Here is a 19,618-nt window from a genome sequence, read left to right on the forward strand (position 1 = left end):
GTACATACCCTAAAGGAACTAAAAAAGGAACAGCTACAAAAGCCAGCAGAAGAAGGGAAATAAATGATATTGACACAAACAAAAACACAGTAAAACAGATCAATGAAACTAGGAACTGGTTCTTTGAAAGAAGTAATAAAATTGATAACCTCTAGCCAGATTTATCAAAAAGAAAAGACAAAGGACACAAATAAATAAAATCACAAATTAGGGGTGCTTGGGCGGCTCAGTCATTAAGCATCTGCCTTCAGGTCAGGTCATGATCCCAGGGTCCTAAGACTGAGCCCCACATCAGGCTTCCTGCTCAGCGAGGAGTCTGCTTCTCCCTCTCCCTCTGCCCCTCTCCCCACTCATGCTCTCTCTCTGAAATAAATAAATAAAATATTTTTTTAAAAATCACAAACTAAAGAGGAGAGATCACAACCAACACCACAAATATGCAAGTAGTCATAACAGAATATTATGAAAAATTATATGCCAACAAACTGAGCAATCTGGAAGAAATGGACAAATTCCTAGAAACATACAAACTGCCAAAACTGAAACAGAAAGAAATAGAAAATTCGAACAGACCCATAACCTGCAAAGACACTGAATCAGTAATCAAAAATCTCCCAACAAACAAAAGTCCAGGGCCAGATGGTTTCCCAGGGGAATTCTACCAGACTTTTAAAGAAGAGTTAATATCTATTTTTTTTCAAACTGTTCCAAGAAATAGAATTGGAAGGGAAACTTCCAAACTCCTTCTACAAGACTAGCACTACCTTGATTCCAAAACCAGACAAAGACCCCACTGAAAAAGAGAATGACAGGTCAATAGCCCTGATGAAAATGGATATAAAAATTCTCAACAAGATACCAGTGAATCAAATCCAACAGTACTTTAAAAGAATCATTCACCATGATTAAGTGGGATTTATTCCTTGGCTGCAAGGGTGGTTCAACATTTGCAAATCAAACAACGTGATCCACCACATTAATAAAAGAAAGGATAAGAACCATATCGTCCTCTCAATAGATGCAGAAAAAGCATTTGAAAAAGTACAGCATCCTTTCTTGATAAAAATCCTCAATAAAGTAGGGATAGAGGGAACATACCTCACCATAATAAAGATCATATACAAAAAAAACCCACAGCTAATCTCATCCTCAAAGGGGAAAAACAGAGCTTCTCCTCTACAGGCAGGAATGACACAAGGATGTCCACTCTCACCACTGTTATTTAACCCAGTGCTAGAAGTCCTAGCCTCAGCAATCAGACAAAATAAAAGGCATCCAAACTGGCAAGGAAGTAATCAAGCATCTGCAGATGACATGATAATCTATGTAGAAAACCTGAAAGACTCTACCAAAAGTATTGCTAGACCTGATAGATGAATTCAACAAAGTCACAGGATAAAAAAATCAATGTACAGAAATCTGTTGCATTTCTATACACCAATAATGAAGTAGCAGAGAGAGAAATGAAGGAATCCATCCCATTTACAATTGCAACAAAAACCATAAGATACCTAGGAATAAACCTAATGAAAGAGGTAAAAGACCTGTACTATGAAAACTGTAGAACACTTATGAAAGAAATTGAAGATAACACAAAGAAATGGTAAAACATTCCATTCTCATGGATTGGAAGAACAAATATTGTTAAAATGTCTATGCTACCCAAAGCAATCAACATATTTAATGCAATCGCCATCAAAATACTGCCAACATTTTTCACAGAGCTAGAACAAACAATCTTAAAATTTGTATGGAATCACAAAAGACCTTGAATAGCCAAAGCAATCTTGAAAAAGAAAAGCAAAGCTGGAGGCATCACAATTCCAGACTTTAAGTTCTATTAGAAAGCTGTAATCAAGTAATGAATCATGGAACTTTACATCAAAAACTAGGGATGTACTGTATGGTGACTAACATAATAAAAAAATATTATTATTAAAAAAAAGTAAAAAAAAATTTAAAAATTAAAAAAAAAGAAAGCTGTAATCATCAAGACAGTATGGTACTGGCACAAAAATAGACACACAGATCAATGGAACAGAACAGAGAACCCAGAAGTGGACCCTCAACTCTATGGTCAATAATCTTCAACAAAGCAGGAAAGAGTATCCAATGGAAAAAAGACAGCCTCTTCAACAAATAGTGTTGGGAAAACTGGACAGCAACATGCAAAAGAATGAAACTGGAGTGCTTTCTTACACCATACACCAAAATGAATTCAAAATGGATGAAATACCTAAATGACAGGAAACAATAAAAACCCTAGAGGAGAACACAGGCAGGAACCTCCAGCACTTCTTACTACATATGTCAACACAGGCAAGGGAAACAAAGGCAAAAATGAACTACTGAGACTTCATAGAGATAAAAACCTTCTGCATAGTGAAAGAAATAATCAACAAAGCTAAAAGGCAACCTACAGAAAGGGAGAAGAGATCTGCAAATGATATATCAGATAAGGGGTTAGTATCCAATATCTATAAAGAACTTAGCAAACGTGACACCCAAGAAACAAATAATCCACTTAAGAAATGGGCAGAAGACATCGATAGACATTTTTCCAAAGAAGACATACAAATGGCCCAACAGACACACGAAAAGATATTCAACATCACTCATCACCAGGGAAATAGAAATCAAAACTCCAATGAGATATCACCTCGCACCTGTCAGAATGGCTAAAATTAACAACACAGGAAACAACAGATGTTGGCAAGGATTAGAGAAAGGGGAACCATCTTGCACTGTCAGTGGGAATGCAAACTGGTGTGGCCACTTTGAAAAACAGTATGGAGGTTCCTCAAAAAGTTAAAAATAGAACTACCCCATAACCCAGTAACTGCACTACTAGGTATTTACCCAATGAATACAAAAATACTGATTGGAAAGGGTACATGCACCCCAATGTTTATAGCAGCATTAGCAACAATAGCCAAATTATGGAAAGAACCCAGATGTCCATTGACAGATGAATGAATAAAGATGTGATATATATATATATATATATATATATACACACACACACACACACACACACAATGGAATACTACTCAGCCATCAAAAAAATGAAATCTTGCCATTTGCAATGATGTGGCTAGAAGGTATTATGTAACTAGAAGGTATTATGCTAAGTAAAATGAGTCAGTCAGAGAAAGACAGATACCATACGGGGAGGGAAAAAAAGAAAGAAAAGAGAGAGGGAAGCAAATAATAAGAGACTCAACTACAGAGAACAAACTACAACTACAGAGGGCAGGTGTGTGTGGGGGGATGGGATAAATGGGTGATGGACATTAAGGAGGGCACTTGTGATGAGCACTGGGTGTTATATGTAAGTGATGAATCATTAAATTCTACTTCTAAAACCAATATTACACTTATGTTAACCAACTAGAATTTAAATAAAAACTTGGGGGAAAAAAGAAAAAGAAATGAGTCCCAAGAGACGGCTATGTACATCCTGTTAAACATGATCTGCCTTTGGAGAAAATACTTCTCAGGTTCTCTTCTAGGTCGGAGAGACTGATCTTTCACCTCTTAGTGTAAGCCGTCCATGCTGCAGGCCGCCCACGGTGACCAACTGGACAGCATGGATGTCATCATTGTCGACAATCTGAAACTGTTCCCAAGTGATGGCCCGAGACTGCCCCTCTAGAAGACTCAGACCTACAAGAGAAAACAGAAAATGTCCTGGAAAGTTCTATGACATGCCAACACGCCTACTTTAAGGCAAGATTAATGAATTTTCACTCACAAACTAGCCAAAAATTGTATCTTTGAAAGTTTTTCAAGAAATTGAAATTTAGCTTTTATTTTTAGTAATATTTCTTTTTTAAAGACTTATTTATTTGAGAGAGAGAGAGAGAGAATGCAGAGGGGAGGGAGAGAGGGAGAGGGAAAAACTCAAGCAGGCTCCACACTACGTGTGGAGCCTGATGTGGGGCTTGTTCTTATGACCCTGAGATCATGACCTGAGCTGAAACCAAGAGTCAGATGCTTAACTGATTGTACCACCCAGGCACCCCATATTTTTAGTAATATTTCTACTTTTTTTAAGATTTTATTTATTTGACAGAAAGAGCAGAAGCAAGGGGAGCAGGAGAGGGAGAAACAGGCTCCTCACTAGCAGCAAGCCCAACTCGGGGCTCGGCCCCAGGACCCTGGGACCATGACTGGAGTCAAAGGCAGACACCTAACAAACTGAGCTGCCCAGGTGCCCCACAATATTTCTACTTTTAATACGATTAACCCCAATCTGACAACCAGTTCCTTATACATCCATTGGAGGCATGATGGTCCAGAAAATAAATACTAAAGGAAAGAATAGAGGCTATGTTCACAGTGGTCTCCAGTTCAAAAATGTCCACAAGGAATTTTTCAAAGATGACATCTAGATATTTTACTTGGGCAAAAGAATCAGAAAAGCTTTACCATATAAGTTATGAGCTCAAGAGTAGCTCACAGGACAGAGGGTGTAAAGTGGGTAACTGTGCAAATACGGAGCTGCTACACTAGGGGAGCGTTTAACGGTATTAGACATGAAGTGTCTGACACTTTGCAATAAGGGCTGAATTTTATTCTAGACTCTAATAAAGAAGGGACATTTGTAACTAAAGGAAATGAAATAGAACCTCCTTGGACCCAGCATGCTGGAGGAAATCTGGGGAGAGAGGGTAAGTGCTGCTCAGAGCTGCAAGAATACAGATCCTGGACCTAACACTCCAGTGAAAAACAGAGAGCTGAGCATCACCAACCATTCCCAATATTCAGGAGATCCAGGAGGTGACAGATTGCAAAGAATCTTAAATGGTAGCAAAGCTTTTTAAGGAACAAATTGATAAAACTTAAAGGCAGTGTACTGGTGGACCCGATGACACACCCTTTCAAACCTGCCCAGCTTCCCCTGCCCCCCTGGCCATGACGTGTGCCTGCTTTCTCACAGCAGCAGCCCCACAAGGGTCCCTACAGTCCCCACAGTTGTAAAGTACCAGCTGCCACCATTGCCTCACCTTCTGATGTGGCTGGTTACTGCAACCGTCCTCTTGGGCAAGGGCCAGGTTATGGCATGACCTACCCTTGTGACCATAGCCAGGTCCTACACCAGGGGACCCAGGGAGTTTGTGCAGTAGCCACAAAGAGAGGCCACGTAGCACATCATGGGCATGTGAGGAGCTGACATCCAGTGAGGCAAACTGACCACAGTGAGACAGGAGATGTGAAGGAGCTAAAAGAGAGACGATTCACCCTTTCCCCACCCCAACTATGACTCTTCCCACACACAGTGGCTCCGTCTTCTCCTGGAGAAACACCAGCACAATGGAACAGTCAACTTCACTTTCTCATCAACTTGGTCACGCCACCTTTTTATTTGTTCCCCACAACTTCCTTTCCCTCTCATTCTTGTTTACAGTATAGGGTTAGTGCATTTGACCTGCCTCAAGGGCTGTTGGCTAGGAACCTGGGATAAGACATACAGTCTGAAGAGAGGGAGAGAGAGAGAGAAAGGAAGAAAGGAAGAAAGGAGGGAAGGAGGGTAGAAGAAAGGAAAGAAAGAAAGGAGGAAAGAAGAGAGGGAGGACAAGCACATATCTCTGTGAGGAGCGCCTAGGTAGCTCAGTTGGGTAAGTGTTCAACTCTTGGTCTTGGCTCAGGTCTTGACCTCAGGGTCGTGAGTTCAAGCCCCATGTGGGCTCCATGCTGGGTGTGGAGACTACTTAAAAAAAAAAATCTCTGTGACTGGTACTAAGGGTTTTGAAGCCATGAGTGCATGGTACAGCATAGTGCAAGGCATCATGGGACACAGCAGAAGAGCAAGCAAGAAGACTAGGATAGATAGAAAAATATTAACATTCATTCTGTCTTCATGGTGGAGTAATAAATGATTTTATTCATTCATTACTGTTTCATTTATTCCTTACTATCCATTCATTATTTTCATTATTATCCATTCATTCATTCTATTTAATGTTTAATGTACTTTCAAAATTCTCCATGATGTACATATATTAAATTCATAATAAGTAAAAACTCATTTTAAAAAAGATTCTCATGTCCAAAGTAGCCAAAACCAGATTTGGAGCTCTCTTAACAAGCTTGAGTTTCACAGATCACACAGACTATTAAATCGCTATGCTCAAGCAATAATCTGCTTAATATGTGATTATTACTAAACTTCAGGTTATCAATTCCTTTTCTTTCATTATCCCTCTAACAGAGGTAGAGTGGGACACAAAAGCAGCAAGACTGCTCAACCAATGTTCTCCTCACAACTCACACACGTGTGTGTACCCACATGCAAGGGCGCATGTGTACACACACAAAGACACACAGCGACAAGTTCAAGCCACCACCTGAGCATTTAAATCAGAGATATTTCCCCCCTAACAGAACCGACCACCACCACTTGTAAGTATGTTCTGAATGCTTTAAATGGGATCAGTGGGAAAGGAAAAAATCTTCGTTCACATTCCACATTTACATCTGATCTAAATATATACACTGCATTAAAGACCACTCAGAAGTGACCTTCTTTAAAATAAATAAAGCAGTTTAAGCTCTTTATTCATATGTTGTGGCTTCCTTGCACATTGTCCTAAAAACAGGATAATGAATGTCTGCATCTTCCTTCCCTCCTTCAGAGTTGGAGGCCTTTTCTCTCTCTGTCCAATTACAGCTCAGTATCATAAATAGTCACTTTTTTGCCTCATTCAGTTGAAAGGTGTCCCTTCTGGCTTATTTCCTCCAGAGGAAAAACTTGGCTTCACCACACAGGAATCCTGGATTTAAGTTTCTCACCCTGCTGATAGGAAAAACAAAACAAAACAGAAACAACGATCTGATTGCCTTCACTGGTCTGGGTTTCAGTTGCCTCATGTGTGAAATGGGAGGAAAACCACCTTTCTTTCCCGACCCATATACTTTCCAGGATTCTCTTCCGGGCTCTGTGGCTTGATGCCCTACACGGAGCTTCACCTGTGTTCCAGGACACTCGTGGGGCATTCGTATCCGCTGTTCTGATGGAGATGAGCACTGTGATAGGTGCACTCCTTTCGAAGAAGAAGTCATAAGCCTCCACCTCTACCTGTAAACAAACAGTTGCATATGAATCACACGTTGACAGTTCATAGCATAAAACACCCTTCTTATTCCTGGGGCGGACACCACAGATGGAGACAAAACAGATTTAGGTGTCTGCTGTTGCCTGATCTCACTTTTCTTAAAGATTGATTTATTTATTTTAGAGACAGAGAGAGAGAGAGAAGAGACAGAGAGAGAGAGAAGACACAGGGGAGGGGCAGAGGGAGAGAGACAGGTTCCCTGCTGAGCATGGAGCCCAACCTGGAGCTCAGTCTCATGACCCAGAGATCATGACCTGAGCCAAAATCAAGAGTCAGACGCTTAACTGACTAAGCCACCCAGGCACCCTGTCTGATCTCATTTTTGACAACCTGATCTCACGTTTTCAGGCTTTAGATTTTGTTCCTTAGTTAACAGTATTTTTAAATTTTCCTCTCCATAAAAGCAGCTTTTAACCTGAAATAAGCAAATACGCTGAAGAAGGGTCCCTACGACTGCTCAGGAGACCAGCATCAGACCACTCAAACCTCTCTCAAAGGTATACGGTCTAGAGCAGCGGATCTTAACTGAGGGAGACTTTGTCCCCCCAGGGAACATTTGGGAATGTCCAGAGACATTTTTGTTCTTACAAATGGTTATGCATGGTGGGCAGTCCTACTGGCCACTAAATAGTGGATAGAGGCCAGGGATGGTCCTCCATACTACCACGCACAGGACAGACCCCCTGACAAAGAATTATCCAGTGCAAATTGCCAAAGGTCCTGCTTTTGAGAGACCCTGGTCTACAGGCATCTATCTCTCCAAACATATTTTTAAATATCCAGATTTTTTTGGCTTCCATGAAATCTATAGCTAATAAATGGGGCTATATGATATATTTTTTAAAGATTTTATTAATTTATTTGAGACAGAGAGAGGGAGAGGGAGAAGCAGACACCCTGCTGAGCAGGGATTCCCAACACGGGGCTCTGTCCCAGGCCCCGGGATCATGACTGAGCCGAAGGCAGATGCTTAACCAACTGAGCCACCCAGGCGCCCTGTTAAGTTTTGAACCTTATTACGTATTACACACACATTGCACCAGGTGCTGACGGGGAAGGATGATGTATAAGATAGAAATGCAAGGCATGTGCTGACTTTTGAAGAATGTCCTTTTGACATTGAATGTCCGTTTGGTCCATTAGAGAAAATAAATTATCAAATGGCAACATATCAGCAAACAGAACCTCACAAAAGAAACAGATTCAATGCTGCCAAAGTAACAGACTAAAAACGGAACCATACCCGGGGGGGATGCCTTTTGGAGGTGGGATGTAGATATTTATTAGGTTGAACCCTGTGAAATTGAAGGTCATGTGCTCACTATGGAACACTGTTCTCAAACCACAAGAGTACCTAGTAAAATGAGATTGAATTTTCATGGCTGAAAGAAAGGACGGCCTTGGCATTACAGTCCAGGGAAGGCTCAGCTAGCTTCAGGAGCACTGGTCATTGCTCTGCCCTCGGAGTCCCACCCCAGACGGCTGAATGAGCCCAGGGCTTCCAGCTCATGTCACCTGCAAAATGCCTAACAACAATGACAATGTCACTCATTTGGACAGGTTCTGCTTTAGGATTACATTATACGATGCCAGAAAAGACACACAGGAAGCAGCCAGAGTAGCTGTGCTTTATTTATGAGTTAAGGTAAAACCGGGCGTCTAATGAGAAATTACTTTCTAATATGGAAGGAATGGGAGGCGAAGAGGAAGCTGCCACTTACTATTATGAAGTGAAGAAAAGCACAGCAAAGGGCAAAAGCATGGCATTGACTGTCTGAAGCCTTTTGTCTGCCCTGGAGGCTAAATGCTGAAAATGCCTAAATTAGATGGAAGACAATTTGGAACCCCAGGCACACTCATTTTCCTTAATAAACCTGAAGTCAAGTCTGTATCCATCTGCTCATTTAAACGTTCCATCCTGTTTGAATCAACTTGCTGGTAGGTCTGTAAGTCTGTGAAGGGTTATTATGTGCAAGGCTGTCACCAGCTGTTCTCAACTCCCATCCAAAACAAAGTAAGAGGAAAGAGGCTAGAATAGCAGCAGAAGGTAGTCAGATTAGACAGGAAGGGGACTTTTCTGACAGGAAAGTGTTTGATAGAGAAATTAGTCATCCAATCAGTTACAGAATCGCCTATTATTCAGTGTTATTCATTAAAATTAAGGATCCCAGTAAAACACTCCTCTAAACAAGGAATAATGGAATTTATTAATGAGGGGTGCCCTGGTCGCGCAATGGGTTGAGCATCCAACTCTTGGTTTCAGCTCAAGTAGTAATTTCAGGGTCACAGGATCGAGCCCCACATGGGGCTCCACACTCAGCATGAGGTGTACTTGAGATTCCCTTTCCCTCCCCTTGCCCCTCCTGCTTGTGTGCTTTCTCTCTTTTTCTCCCTCTCAAATGAATAAATCTTTAAAATAAAAAGAATTTGTTAATGAAAGGATCGTAGACAAAGTCATCTCTAACTTCCATGGTCTATGTAACGCAGAAAGACCGTCAAGGACACCAGAGTTCTCAAACCAGTGAGCTCTGGGCCAAATGTGGCCCCAAAAATATTTTGTAGCCAGCACAATATGTTTTAGAACTTGTAATATGTATTCTGTATTTAAAAATTGAAACATTTTTACAAAAAACTTCCAGATCTCCAAGTGCTCTGAAGAATGAGAGCTAGGACTACCCTGGGTGTGTATTCACACAGGGCAGCAATCACCGGAGCTCAGGTACAGCAGCCTCTGAAACGGCCAGCTCTTTTCTTCTGCTCCCCACAGTCTCCCCTCAGGCAGGTTTGCTCATTGGCATCGCCTGCCTGGCTCCTGTAGGTATTTGAATCTGCATCCAGATTTACAGTGACTGATTCTCGTCTGAGGCGCTGAGGGTACAAACTGATCTGAAGTTGAGGGGAAGTGGCCTGCCTCTTCAGGAACCCTGAGGACACCAAACATAGCCCGCTAGACGCTTTGTCTCCCTTTCTTCTCACCTCGTAATGTCTCCGCACAGGATAGCTGCTGTTTGGTGGCTGATAGGCTATCTGCATGTCACTTAGATCTTTCCAGGTGAACGAGGAGACCGGTCTAGTGTGATCCCACAGATGAGTCACGTAGCCCTGGGGCGGGGCTTTGGTAATGTTGAACACCAGCAAGGGCTTTGGGGTCTCATCCTCTTCACAGTCCAGAACGGATGTAGTCAAGGAGGTCAGGATGAACTGATCCACTTCCAGTATAAACATGGCCATGAACGCAGCCCTTGGAATCTGATTAGGAAAGCCAGCTCTGATATAGACGGGCAACCACGCGCTCTCTGACTTTTGAAGGGGAAAGAAAATATGAAGGGGAAACAAAATGAATGAAATTATCACATACATGGTTAATTGTATGTAGACGGTATGTCTGGCAGTGACTTGAAAGGTGGCTGCACATGAGAATCACTGGAGAGTTTTAAACGCCTCCTGACACCCAAGCTCCATCTCCGCAGGTTCTAATTTAATTGTTCTAAAAAAGAGACCAGAAAACGGGTATTTTTAAAGCCCTCTGGTGACTCTGCTACGTAGCCAGACTTGAAAGGGGACATTCATTTTGGCATCAGAAGGAACTGTCCTTCTGATTCTATTTCCAGCACTTACGATTTGTGTGATTTTAAACAAGCTAACTCCTAAACCTTTTCCCCCCATTTGTAAAATGCAAATACTGGACCCCCAAGTATTAAGTGAAGATTAAATGACATAGCCAGAGGAGAGCACTTAGCAGTGTCTGGCACACACCACCAACCTCCTCTGGCCACCCTGCACTTCCGGCTATGTGATTTTAAGGAGGGCAAAGGCAGGACAAAGGAAAATGCCTTCAGTACTCATGCAACTGAAGGATGGTGGCTCAGCTGTCTAGTTAGTTAAGACCCTGAGTCCCCAGGTGATGAATAGGTAATTAAAACTGAAAGTTACCAATCAGGCTAGAAATGCACCCTCAAATGAGAGAGCTTGAGCAAGAGGCCCCAACAATGGGGATCTCCAGAGAAACTAGGAAATTGTGCCTTGGGATCTGAGGTGTCAACAGGGACTATGAGAAGAATCCTCAAAGCAGGAGATGCTGGTTATCACGGCATTTGGTGTTTCACATTGTTAAGAACAACTCCTAATGATAAGAGTCACATTCAATATGCCCAACACTGGATATTGGACTAGAAGTCGTAATCTGTATGTAATGAAATGTTCAAAACAGAATTCTTTTTGGCTCAGTCTCAACTGAAGTCCCAATGAAAGAGATATCAGATTTCAAAGTGAATGTGACACCGATACTATAGGCAGTATTTACAAAGCAGGTGGTCTGGAATTGGTCTAGACCCCTCTCATCCACTACAAGAACAGAAAAGCCTTGAGAGGAGTAAGAGAAAGATTTATCTGTAGAGAAGAGTGCTTTGCTGTGCTGAGTCACTCCCTCAATCCCCAACCCCACACAACACCATGAAGAGGAAAGGTGGGCAATGCTACATTTGTGTTGGGTCTCAGGAGAGAAGTTTCCCTGAGGCCAGCCTTAAATGTCTCTTTTACAAGTGAGATACCGAGAACTGATGCTGGGCTCATACGGGAGGAAGCTAAGGGGCCAGATGCAGAAGAATACTGGTGCCTCTTCTGAGACCTGCCTGGCCCTTGTCTGCGGCAGGAAAAAACATACGGGGGCTCCCACATATGGGCTGAGTGGGACAGAGGGTTGGTCTGGGGTCATCCTGGACCCTAACCTTTTGCATGCATCTGTGAGAAGCCAAAGAATGGCAGAAACAGGCAGCTGGGGGTGGAAATAATCCTAGGAGCTGTGGGAGGAATTGCAAGGGAATACTCAGGCTAGAAATGACTCCTCTGGAGATCCACCAGAAGACCTCCAGGTCAGGAGATCCTCAGAGACACCACAAAATTGCTCTGGAAACAAAGAATAAGCTGGAAACACTTGCCAGAGTTACAGAGCATGAAGTTATATTCCATCAGTGTCTGAGCAAATAAGGCCTCTCTTCCCAATGCTCCCCACAAATCAAGCCCCCTAAGACCAGAAGTTCCAAAACTAGCCAGCAAACCTCAAGAGAGAAGTGCAACAGAGAAAGAGAAGACAATCAACCCCTCTCCCTTCCCGCTGCATGCTTAATGAAGACAAATTAATGATATGCTGAGACATCTCAGGGTTTAGAGTATCTATTCTTCACATGTCATTTAAAAAAAATTATTTAAAGGGGAGCCTTGGTGGCTCAGTCGGTTAGGCATCTGACTCTTGATCTCAGCTCAGGTCTTGATCTCAGTTCAAATCTTGATTTCAGGGTTGTGAGTTCAAGCCCTGCATTGAGCTCTATACTGGACATGGAGCCTACTTTAAAAAAAAATTATTTAAAACCTCATAATGTTGAAAATTAGGAATGGGAAAATCATGGTATAAAAGAACTGGTGCTAAACAGTCAGAACATTTAAGCCCAGGGTTAAGCCTAAATAATATGTTATTTTAAACATGTTAACAAAATGGTTATAAATATCAAAAGAGCTTACGTGAAATAAAAGTAGATGATTTAAGAAATAAGAGATGTAACAACTGGATGCTAGAAGTAAAACTGCAGATTGTATAAATAAAGCCTGGGAGATGGGCAATAGGATCAATCCTCATCATATATAGGAAAGACCTAAAGGACCTCATTCCATTTTTTGTCTTAAATATTAAAAATATAAGTAAAACAATGCTTTAAAGTTTGGAATTAAATCCCAGTAAAACATAAAATGGGATTAAGGACTTTCAAATAAATGAAGAAAAAGGCACAGAAAATATAATCTCTATTGCAAGACAAATTTTTTAATTAGCCAGAAAGCATAAAGCAAAATGATAGAAATACATATCCTATAAAACTATAGCTTGTATTCCCATGTTCAAGACAAATATTCTGAAATTAAATATCTAATTACATGTGTCTTATAAGGGAGACATTTAAAATAAAATTACATACGAATAAAAAGTAAAAGCACGATCGAAAATTATCATGTAAGGAAAAAAGCAGAAGTGACCATACTATCTTCAAAGAAAGATAAATCAAGGCAAAAAGCATTAAAAAAGGACAGTGAGCATAGTCCAAGATGGTAGAGGAGTGGGAGACCTTAGTTTCGTCTGGTCCCAGGAATTCAGCAAGATAGCTATCACATCATTCTGAACAGCTGCAAACTCAAACACAGATCTAAGAAAAGAATAGCTGCAACTCTACCAATAGAACAGCAACCACTGTCTGTCTGCAAGATAGGACATGCGGAGAAGTGAATCCGGGAGATATAAGGGAAGATAGACCAAGGGGGAAGGGAGTCTCCATCAGCCCACACCGGAAAGTGACAGAGCAGCAGAGGCAAAATCAGAACTTTTAGACGTCTGCTCCCGTGAGGAACTTTCCTGCCTGAAAAGTACTCAGGTGGCAAAACAGGGCACAATCTTAGGTGGGACAGTGTGGTCTCAGGGTCCCCGGGGTCACAGGAAGACCACGGGTGCCTGAGTGCGGCAGAGTTCCCAGGCATCAGAGCGGGGAAGCCGACTGCAACAAGTGAGCCAGGAGAGGGCTCTCAGCTTTCATGTTGCCATAAACCAGAAGCGATGGTCCGTGACTGCTCTTCGAGGAAGGGTCCAACAAGCAGTAGAATCTGAGACCCCCCCTTCCTCCCCTGGGAGGAGCAGCTTGGGAGCACGCCACAGGACCCTGCAGGGTTTGGAGAATCGAAACAGGGCTGCAAGCCTGAGACAGAAACACTCAGTCACAGGCTAAGTGAGCATGAAATGCAAACAGAGACTGGGGAGAGAGGAGTGATTGACTGCTTTTCCCTGAGGGTGCACTGAGGAGCGGGGGGGGGGGGGGGGGGGGGGGGGGGGGGGGCCTGAGCTTTGGCTCCAGGGCCAGAGATTGGGAGGTCGCCATTTTCATTCTCATCCTTAAACTGCACAGAAAGCCTTCAGGGAACAAAAGCCACAGAGAGCAATCTGGAGCCGCTAACTTAGCCTGGTTCCTGGCAAGGGCCATGCAATTCTGCCCAGAGCCAAATACTCTTGAGAATCAGAGCAACAGTCCCCTCTGCCAGAAGATCAGCAAGAACATCCAGCTAAGACCAAGTTTACAGATCACTGAGAACTGTACAACTCCAGCACTAGGGGAAAACAGTATATAGGATTCATGGTTTTTTCCCCATGATTCTTTAGTTTTTCAATTTTAATTTTTTTCTCTTTCCTTTTTCAACCAATTTATTATTTTATCAATTTTTAAAACCTTTTTTTCATTTTTACAATTACATTCTATACTTTCATTGTATTTAATTTTATTTTTGTAAATATTTAAGTTTTTCTTTCTTTACAGTTGTGGGATACAGTTTCTCTAATAAACACACCAAAATACAACCAAAATTTAGTGTATGGAGAAAGCACAGAGGACACTAGAGAATCCCCTTCTGGAGAAATAAAAAAACAAAATCGAATCTAGTTGAAATCAAAAAGGCTATTAATGAGACGCAATTAAAAATGGAGGTTCTAACTGCTAGGATAAAGAGGCAGAAAAGTGAATTAGAAGACAAAATGATGCAGAATAAAGAAGCTGAGAAAAAGAGAGGTAAACAACTACTAGATCATGAGGGGAAAATTCGAGAGATAAGTGATACCATAAAGCAAAACAATATTAGAATAATTGGGATCCCAGAAGAAGAGGAAAGACAAAGAGAGGAGCAGAAGGCATACTGGAGCAAATTATAGCAGAGAACTTGCCTAATCTGGGGGAGGAAACAGACATTCAAGTCCAGGAGGCACAGAGAACCCCCCTCAGAATTAATAAAAAAAGGTCAACACCCAACACATAATAGTGAAACTTGCAAATCTCAGAAATGAAGAGAAAATCCTGAAAGCTGCTCAGGACAAGAGGTCCATAACCTACAAGGGTAGAAACATTAGATTGGCAGCAGACATATCCACAGAGACCTGGCAGGCCAGAAGGGACAGGCATCATATATTCAGGGTGCTAAATGAGAAAAATATGCAGCCAAGAATACTTTATTGAGCTAGATTTCACTCAAAATAGAGGGACAGATAAAAAGCTTTCAGGACAAACAGAAACTAAAAGAATCTGTGATCACTAAACCAGCCCTGAAAGAAATATTAAAAGGGATCCTTTAAGCGAAGAGAGAGCCCAAAAGTAACATAGACCAGAAAGGAACAGAGACAATACACAGAAACAGTGACTTTACAGGTAATACAATGGCACTAAATACATATCTTTCAACAGTTACTCTGAATGTAAATGGGCTAAATGCCCCAATCAAAAGACACAGGGTATCAGATTGGATAAAAAAGCAAGACCCATCGATATGCTGTTTGTAAGAGACTCATTTTAGACCCAAAGACACCTCCAGATTTAAACTGAGGGGTGGAAAACCATTTATCATGCCGATGGACATCAAAAGAAAGCTGGGGTGGCAATACTTATATCAGACAAAATAGATTTTAAACCAAAGACTGTAATAAGAGATGAGGAAGGACACTATATCATAATTAAAGGATCCATCCAACAAAAAGAACTAAAAATTGTAAATATTTATGCCCTCAACTTGGGAGCACCCAAATACATAAATCAATTAATAAAAAACATAAAGAAATTCATTGATGATAATACAGTAATAGTAGGGGTCCTTAATACCCCACTCACTGCAATGGACAGATCATCTAAGGAGAAGATCAACAAGGAAATAAGGGCTTTGAATGACACATTGGACCAGATGAACTTCACAGATATATTCAGAGCATTCCATCCTAAAGCAACAGAATACACATTCTTCTTGAGTGTACATGGAACATTCTCCAGAAAAGATCACATACTGGGTCACAAATCGGGTCTCAACCAGTACCAAAAGACTGGGATAACTCCCTGCATATTTTCAGACCACAATGCTTTTAAATGGAAATTCAATCACAAGAGGAAATTTGGAAGGAACTAAATATATGGGGGCTAAAGAGAATTCTACTAAAGAATGAATGGGTCAACCAGAAAATAAAAGAATTTTAAAAACACAGGGAAACAAATGAAAATGAAAACACAACTGTTCAAAACCTTTGGGATGCAGCAAAGGTGGTTCTAAAACAGAAGTATATAGCAATACAAGCCTTTCTCAAGAAACATAAAAGGTCTCAAATACACAACCTAACCTTACACCTAAAGGAGCTGGAGAAAGAACAGTAAGTATAGCGTTACCCCAGAAGGAAAAGAGAATTAATAAAGATTAGAGCAGAAATCAATGAAATAGAAACCAAAAGAACAGAACACATCAACGAAACTAGGAGCTAGTTCTTTGAAAGAATTAATAAGATTGATACCCTTGGCCAGACTTATCAAAAAGAAAAAAGAAAGGACCCAAATAAATAAAATCATGAATGAAAGAGGAGAGATCACAAACAACACTGAAGAAATACAAACAATTATAAGAACATATTATGAGCAACTATATGCCAACAAATTAGGAAATCTGGAGGAAATGGATGCATTCCTAGGGATGTATAAACTACCAAAACTAAAACAGGAAGAAAGAGAAAACCTGAACAGACCCCTAACCAGCAAGAAAATTGAAGCAGTAATCAAAAATCTCCCAACAAACAAGTGTGCACGGAGAGGTGACTTCCTAGCGGTATCCTACCAAACATTTAAAGAAAAGCTAATACCTGTTCTTCTGAAGCTGTTTCAAAATAGAAATGAAAGGAAAACTTCCAAACTTTTTCTGTGAGGCCAGCATTACCTTGATCCCAAAACCAAAGACCCCACCAAAAAGGAAAATTACAGACCAATATCTGTGATGAACATGGATGCAAAAATTCTCATCAAGATACTAGCCAATAGGATCCAACAGTACATTAAAAGGATTACTCATCACAACCAAGTGGGATTTATTCCGGGGCTGCAAGGGTGGTTCAACAACCACAAATCAATCAATGTGATATACTACATTAATAAAAGAAAGGTTAAGAACCATATGATCCTCTCAATAGATGCAGAAATAGCATTTGACAAAGTATGGCACCCTTCCCAATAAAAACTCTTCACAGTGTAGGGATAGAGGGAGCATAACTCAATATCATAAAGGCCATTTACAAAAAAACCCACAGCAAATATCATTCTCAATGGGGAAAAAACTGAGAGCTTTTCCCCTAGGGCCAGAACACGGCAGGAATACCCACTATCACCACTGTTGTTCTAGTACTAGAAGTCCTAGCATCAGCAATCAGACAAGAAGAAATGAAAGGAATCTGAATGGGCAAAGAAGAAGTCAAACTCTCACTCTTCACAGACAACACTATGTGGAAAACCCAAAAGACTCCACCCCAAAATTGCTAGAACTCATACAGGAATTCAGCAAAGTGGCAGGATATAAAATCAATGCACAGAAATCAGTTGCATTTCTATACACTAACAATGAGACAGAAGAAAGAGAAATTAAGGAGTCAATTCCATTTACAACTGCACCAAAAACCTTAAGATACCTAGGAATAAAACTAACCCAAAGAGTCAAAGGCCCTATACTCAGAAAACCATAGAACACTCATGAAAGAAACTGAGGAAGACATAAAGAAATGGAAAAATGTTCCATGCTCATGGATTGGAAGAATAAATATTGTTAAAATGTCTACGTTACCTAGAGCAATCTATACATTCCATGCAATCCCTATTAAAATACTGTCAACTTTTTTCACAGAGCTGGAACAAATAATCCTAAAATTTGTATGGAACCAGAAAAGACTCTGAATAATCAAAAGAATGTTGAAAAAGAAAACCAAAGTTGGTAGCATCACAATTCCAGACTTCAAGCTCTATTACAAAGCTGTAATCATCAGGACAAGTATGGTACTGGCACAAAAACAGACACATAGATCAACGGAACAGAATAGAGAACCCAGAAATGGACCCTCAACTCTATGGTCAACTAATCTTTGACAAAACAGGAAAGAATATCCAATAGAAAAAGACAGTCTTTTCAACAAATGGTGTTGGGAAAATTGGACAGCCATGTGAAACTGGACCATTTCCTTACACCATACACAAAAATAGACTCAAAACGGATGAAAGACCTCAATGTGAGATAGGAATCCACCAAAATCCCAGAGGAGAACACAGGCAGCAAACTCTTTGACCTCAGCCACAGCACCTTCTTGCTCGACTTGTCTCCAAAGGCAAGGAAAACAAAGGCAAAAATGAACTATCGGGGGGGGGGGGGAAATGAACTATTAGGACTTCATCAAGATAAAAAAAAAAACTTTTGCACAGCAAAGGAAACAGTCAATAAAACCGGAAGACAACCAAGAGAATGGGAGATGATATTTGCAAATGATATATCAGATAAAGGGCTAGTATCCAAAATCTATAAAGAATTTATCAAACTCAATACCAAAGAACAAAAAATTCAATCAAGAACTGGGCAGAAGACATGAACAGACATTTCTCCAAAGAAGACACCCTAATGGTCAACAGACACATGAAAAAGTACTCAACATCACTCGGCATCAGGGAAATACAAATCAAAACCACAATGAGATACCACCTCACATCAGTCAGGCTAAAATTAACAATTCAGGAAATGACGGATGTTGGCGAGGATGCAGAAAAAGGGGAACTCTCCCACACTGTTGGTAGGAATGCAAGCTGGTGCAGCCACTCTAGAAAACAGGGTGGAGATTCCTCAAAAAAGTTGAAAGTAGAGCTACCCTGTGACCTAGCAACTGGGTATTTACCCCAAAGATACAGATGTAGTGAAAAGAAGGGGCACCTGCTCCCCAGTGTTCATAGCAGCAATGTCCACAGTAGCCCATCTGTGGAAGGAGCCAAGATATCCTTCAACAGATGACTGGATAAAGAAGATGTGGTTCATATATACAATGGAATATTACTCAGCCATCAGACAGGATGAATACCTACCATTTACATCAATGTGGACGGAACTAGAAGGTATTATGCTAAGTGAAATAAGTCAATCAGAGAAAGACAATTATCATATGATCCCACTCATATGTGGAATTTAAGAAACAAAACAGAGGATCATAGGGGAAGAGAGGAAAAAATAAAACAAGATGAAATCAGAAAGGGAGACAAATCGTAAGAGACTCTTAATCATAGGAAACAAACTGAGGGTTGCTGGAGGGGAGGGGGGTGGGGTAACTGGGTGATGGACATTAAGGAGGGCACTTGTTGGAATGAGCACTGGGTGTTATATAAGACTGATGAATCGCTGACCTCTACCTCTGAAACTAATAATACATTATATGTTAATTAATTGAATTTAAATTTTAAAATTAAAAAAAAAAGGATAGTGTGGGCAGTTGATACTGATAAAAATATACAAGACAAGGATTCTTACAAGCATCATTATATTTAATATTATTCTGGCCAAACCAGTGGGGAACAGAGCAAAAATAAGAGGAATAATTACTGAAAAAGAAAGGACAAAATTATCATCATTAGTGAAAGATATAATTATGGTCTTCA

General features: G+C 40.8%; 1 protein-coding gene across 19 annotated transcripts in view; it reads right to left on the reverse strand.

The window, feature by feature from the left end:
* The window catches only part of FREM1 (FRAS1 related extracellular matrix 1), a 186,862-nt gene that overhangs the window by 125,622 nt on the left and 41,622 nt on the right, over positions 1 to 19,618 (reverse strand). For 17 of the 19 annotated variants that reach the window (XM_002915932.4, XM_034663912.1, XM_034663917.1 and 14 more), the window contains 3 exons: positions 10,095 to 10,418; positions 6,973 to 7,081; positions 3,535 to 3,666 (listed from right to left, as the gene is read on the reverse strand). In XM_002915932.4, coding sequence (XP_002915978.2) covers positions 3,535 to 3,666; positions 6,973 to 7,081; positions 10,095 to 10,418 — 565 coding nt within the window. Of the gene's footprint in view, positions 1 to 3,534; positions 3,667 to 5,936; positions 6,800 to 6,972; positions 7,082 to 10,094; positions 10,419 to 19,618 lie in introns of those variants that run through there. The other 2 variants (XM_034663928.1, XM_034663918.1) reach the window with 2 other exon arrangements.

Source organism: Ailuropoda melanoleuca, chromosome 7 (assembly GCF_002007445.2).
Source record: "Ailuropoda melanoleuca isolate Jingjing chromosome 7, ASM200744v2, whole genome shotgun sequence".
NCBI lineage: Eukaryota > Metazoa > Chordata > Mammalia > Carnivora > Ursidae > Ailuropoda > Ailuropoda melanoleuca.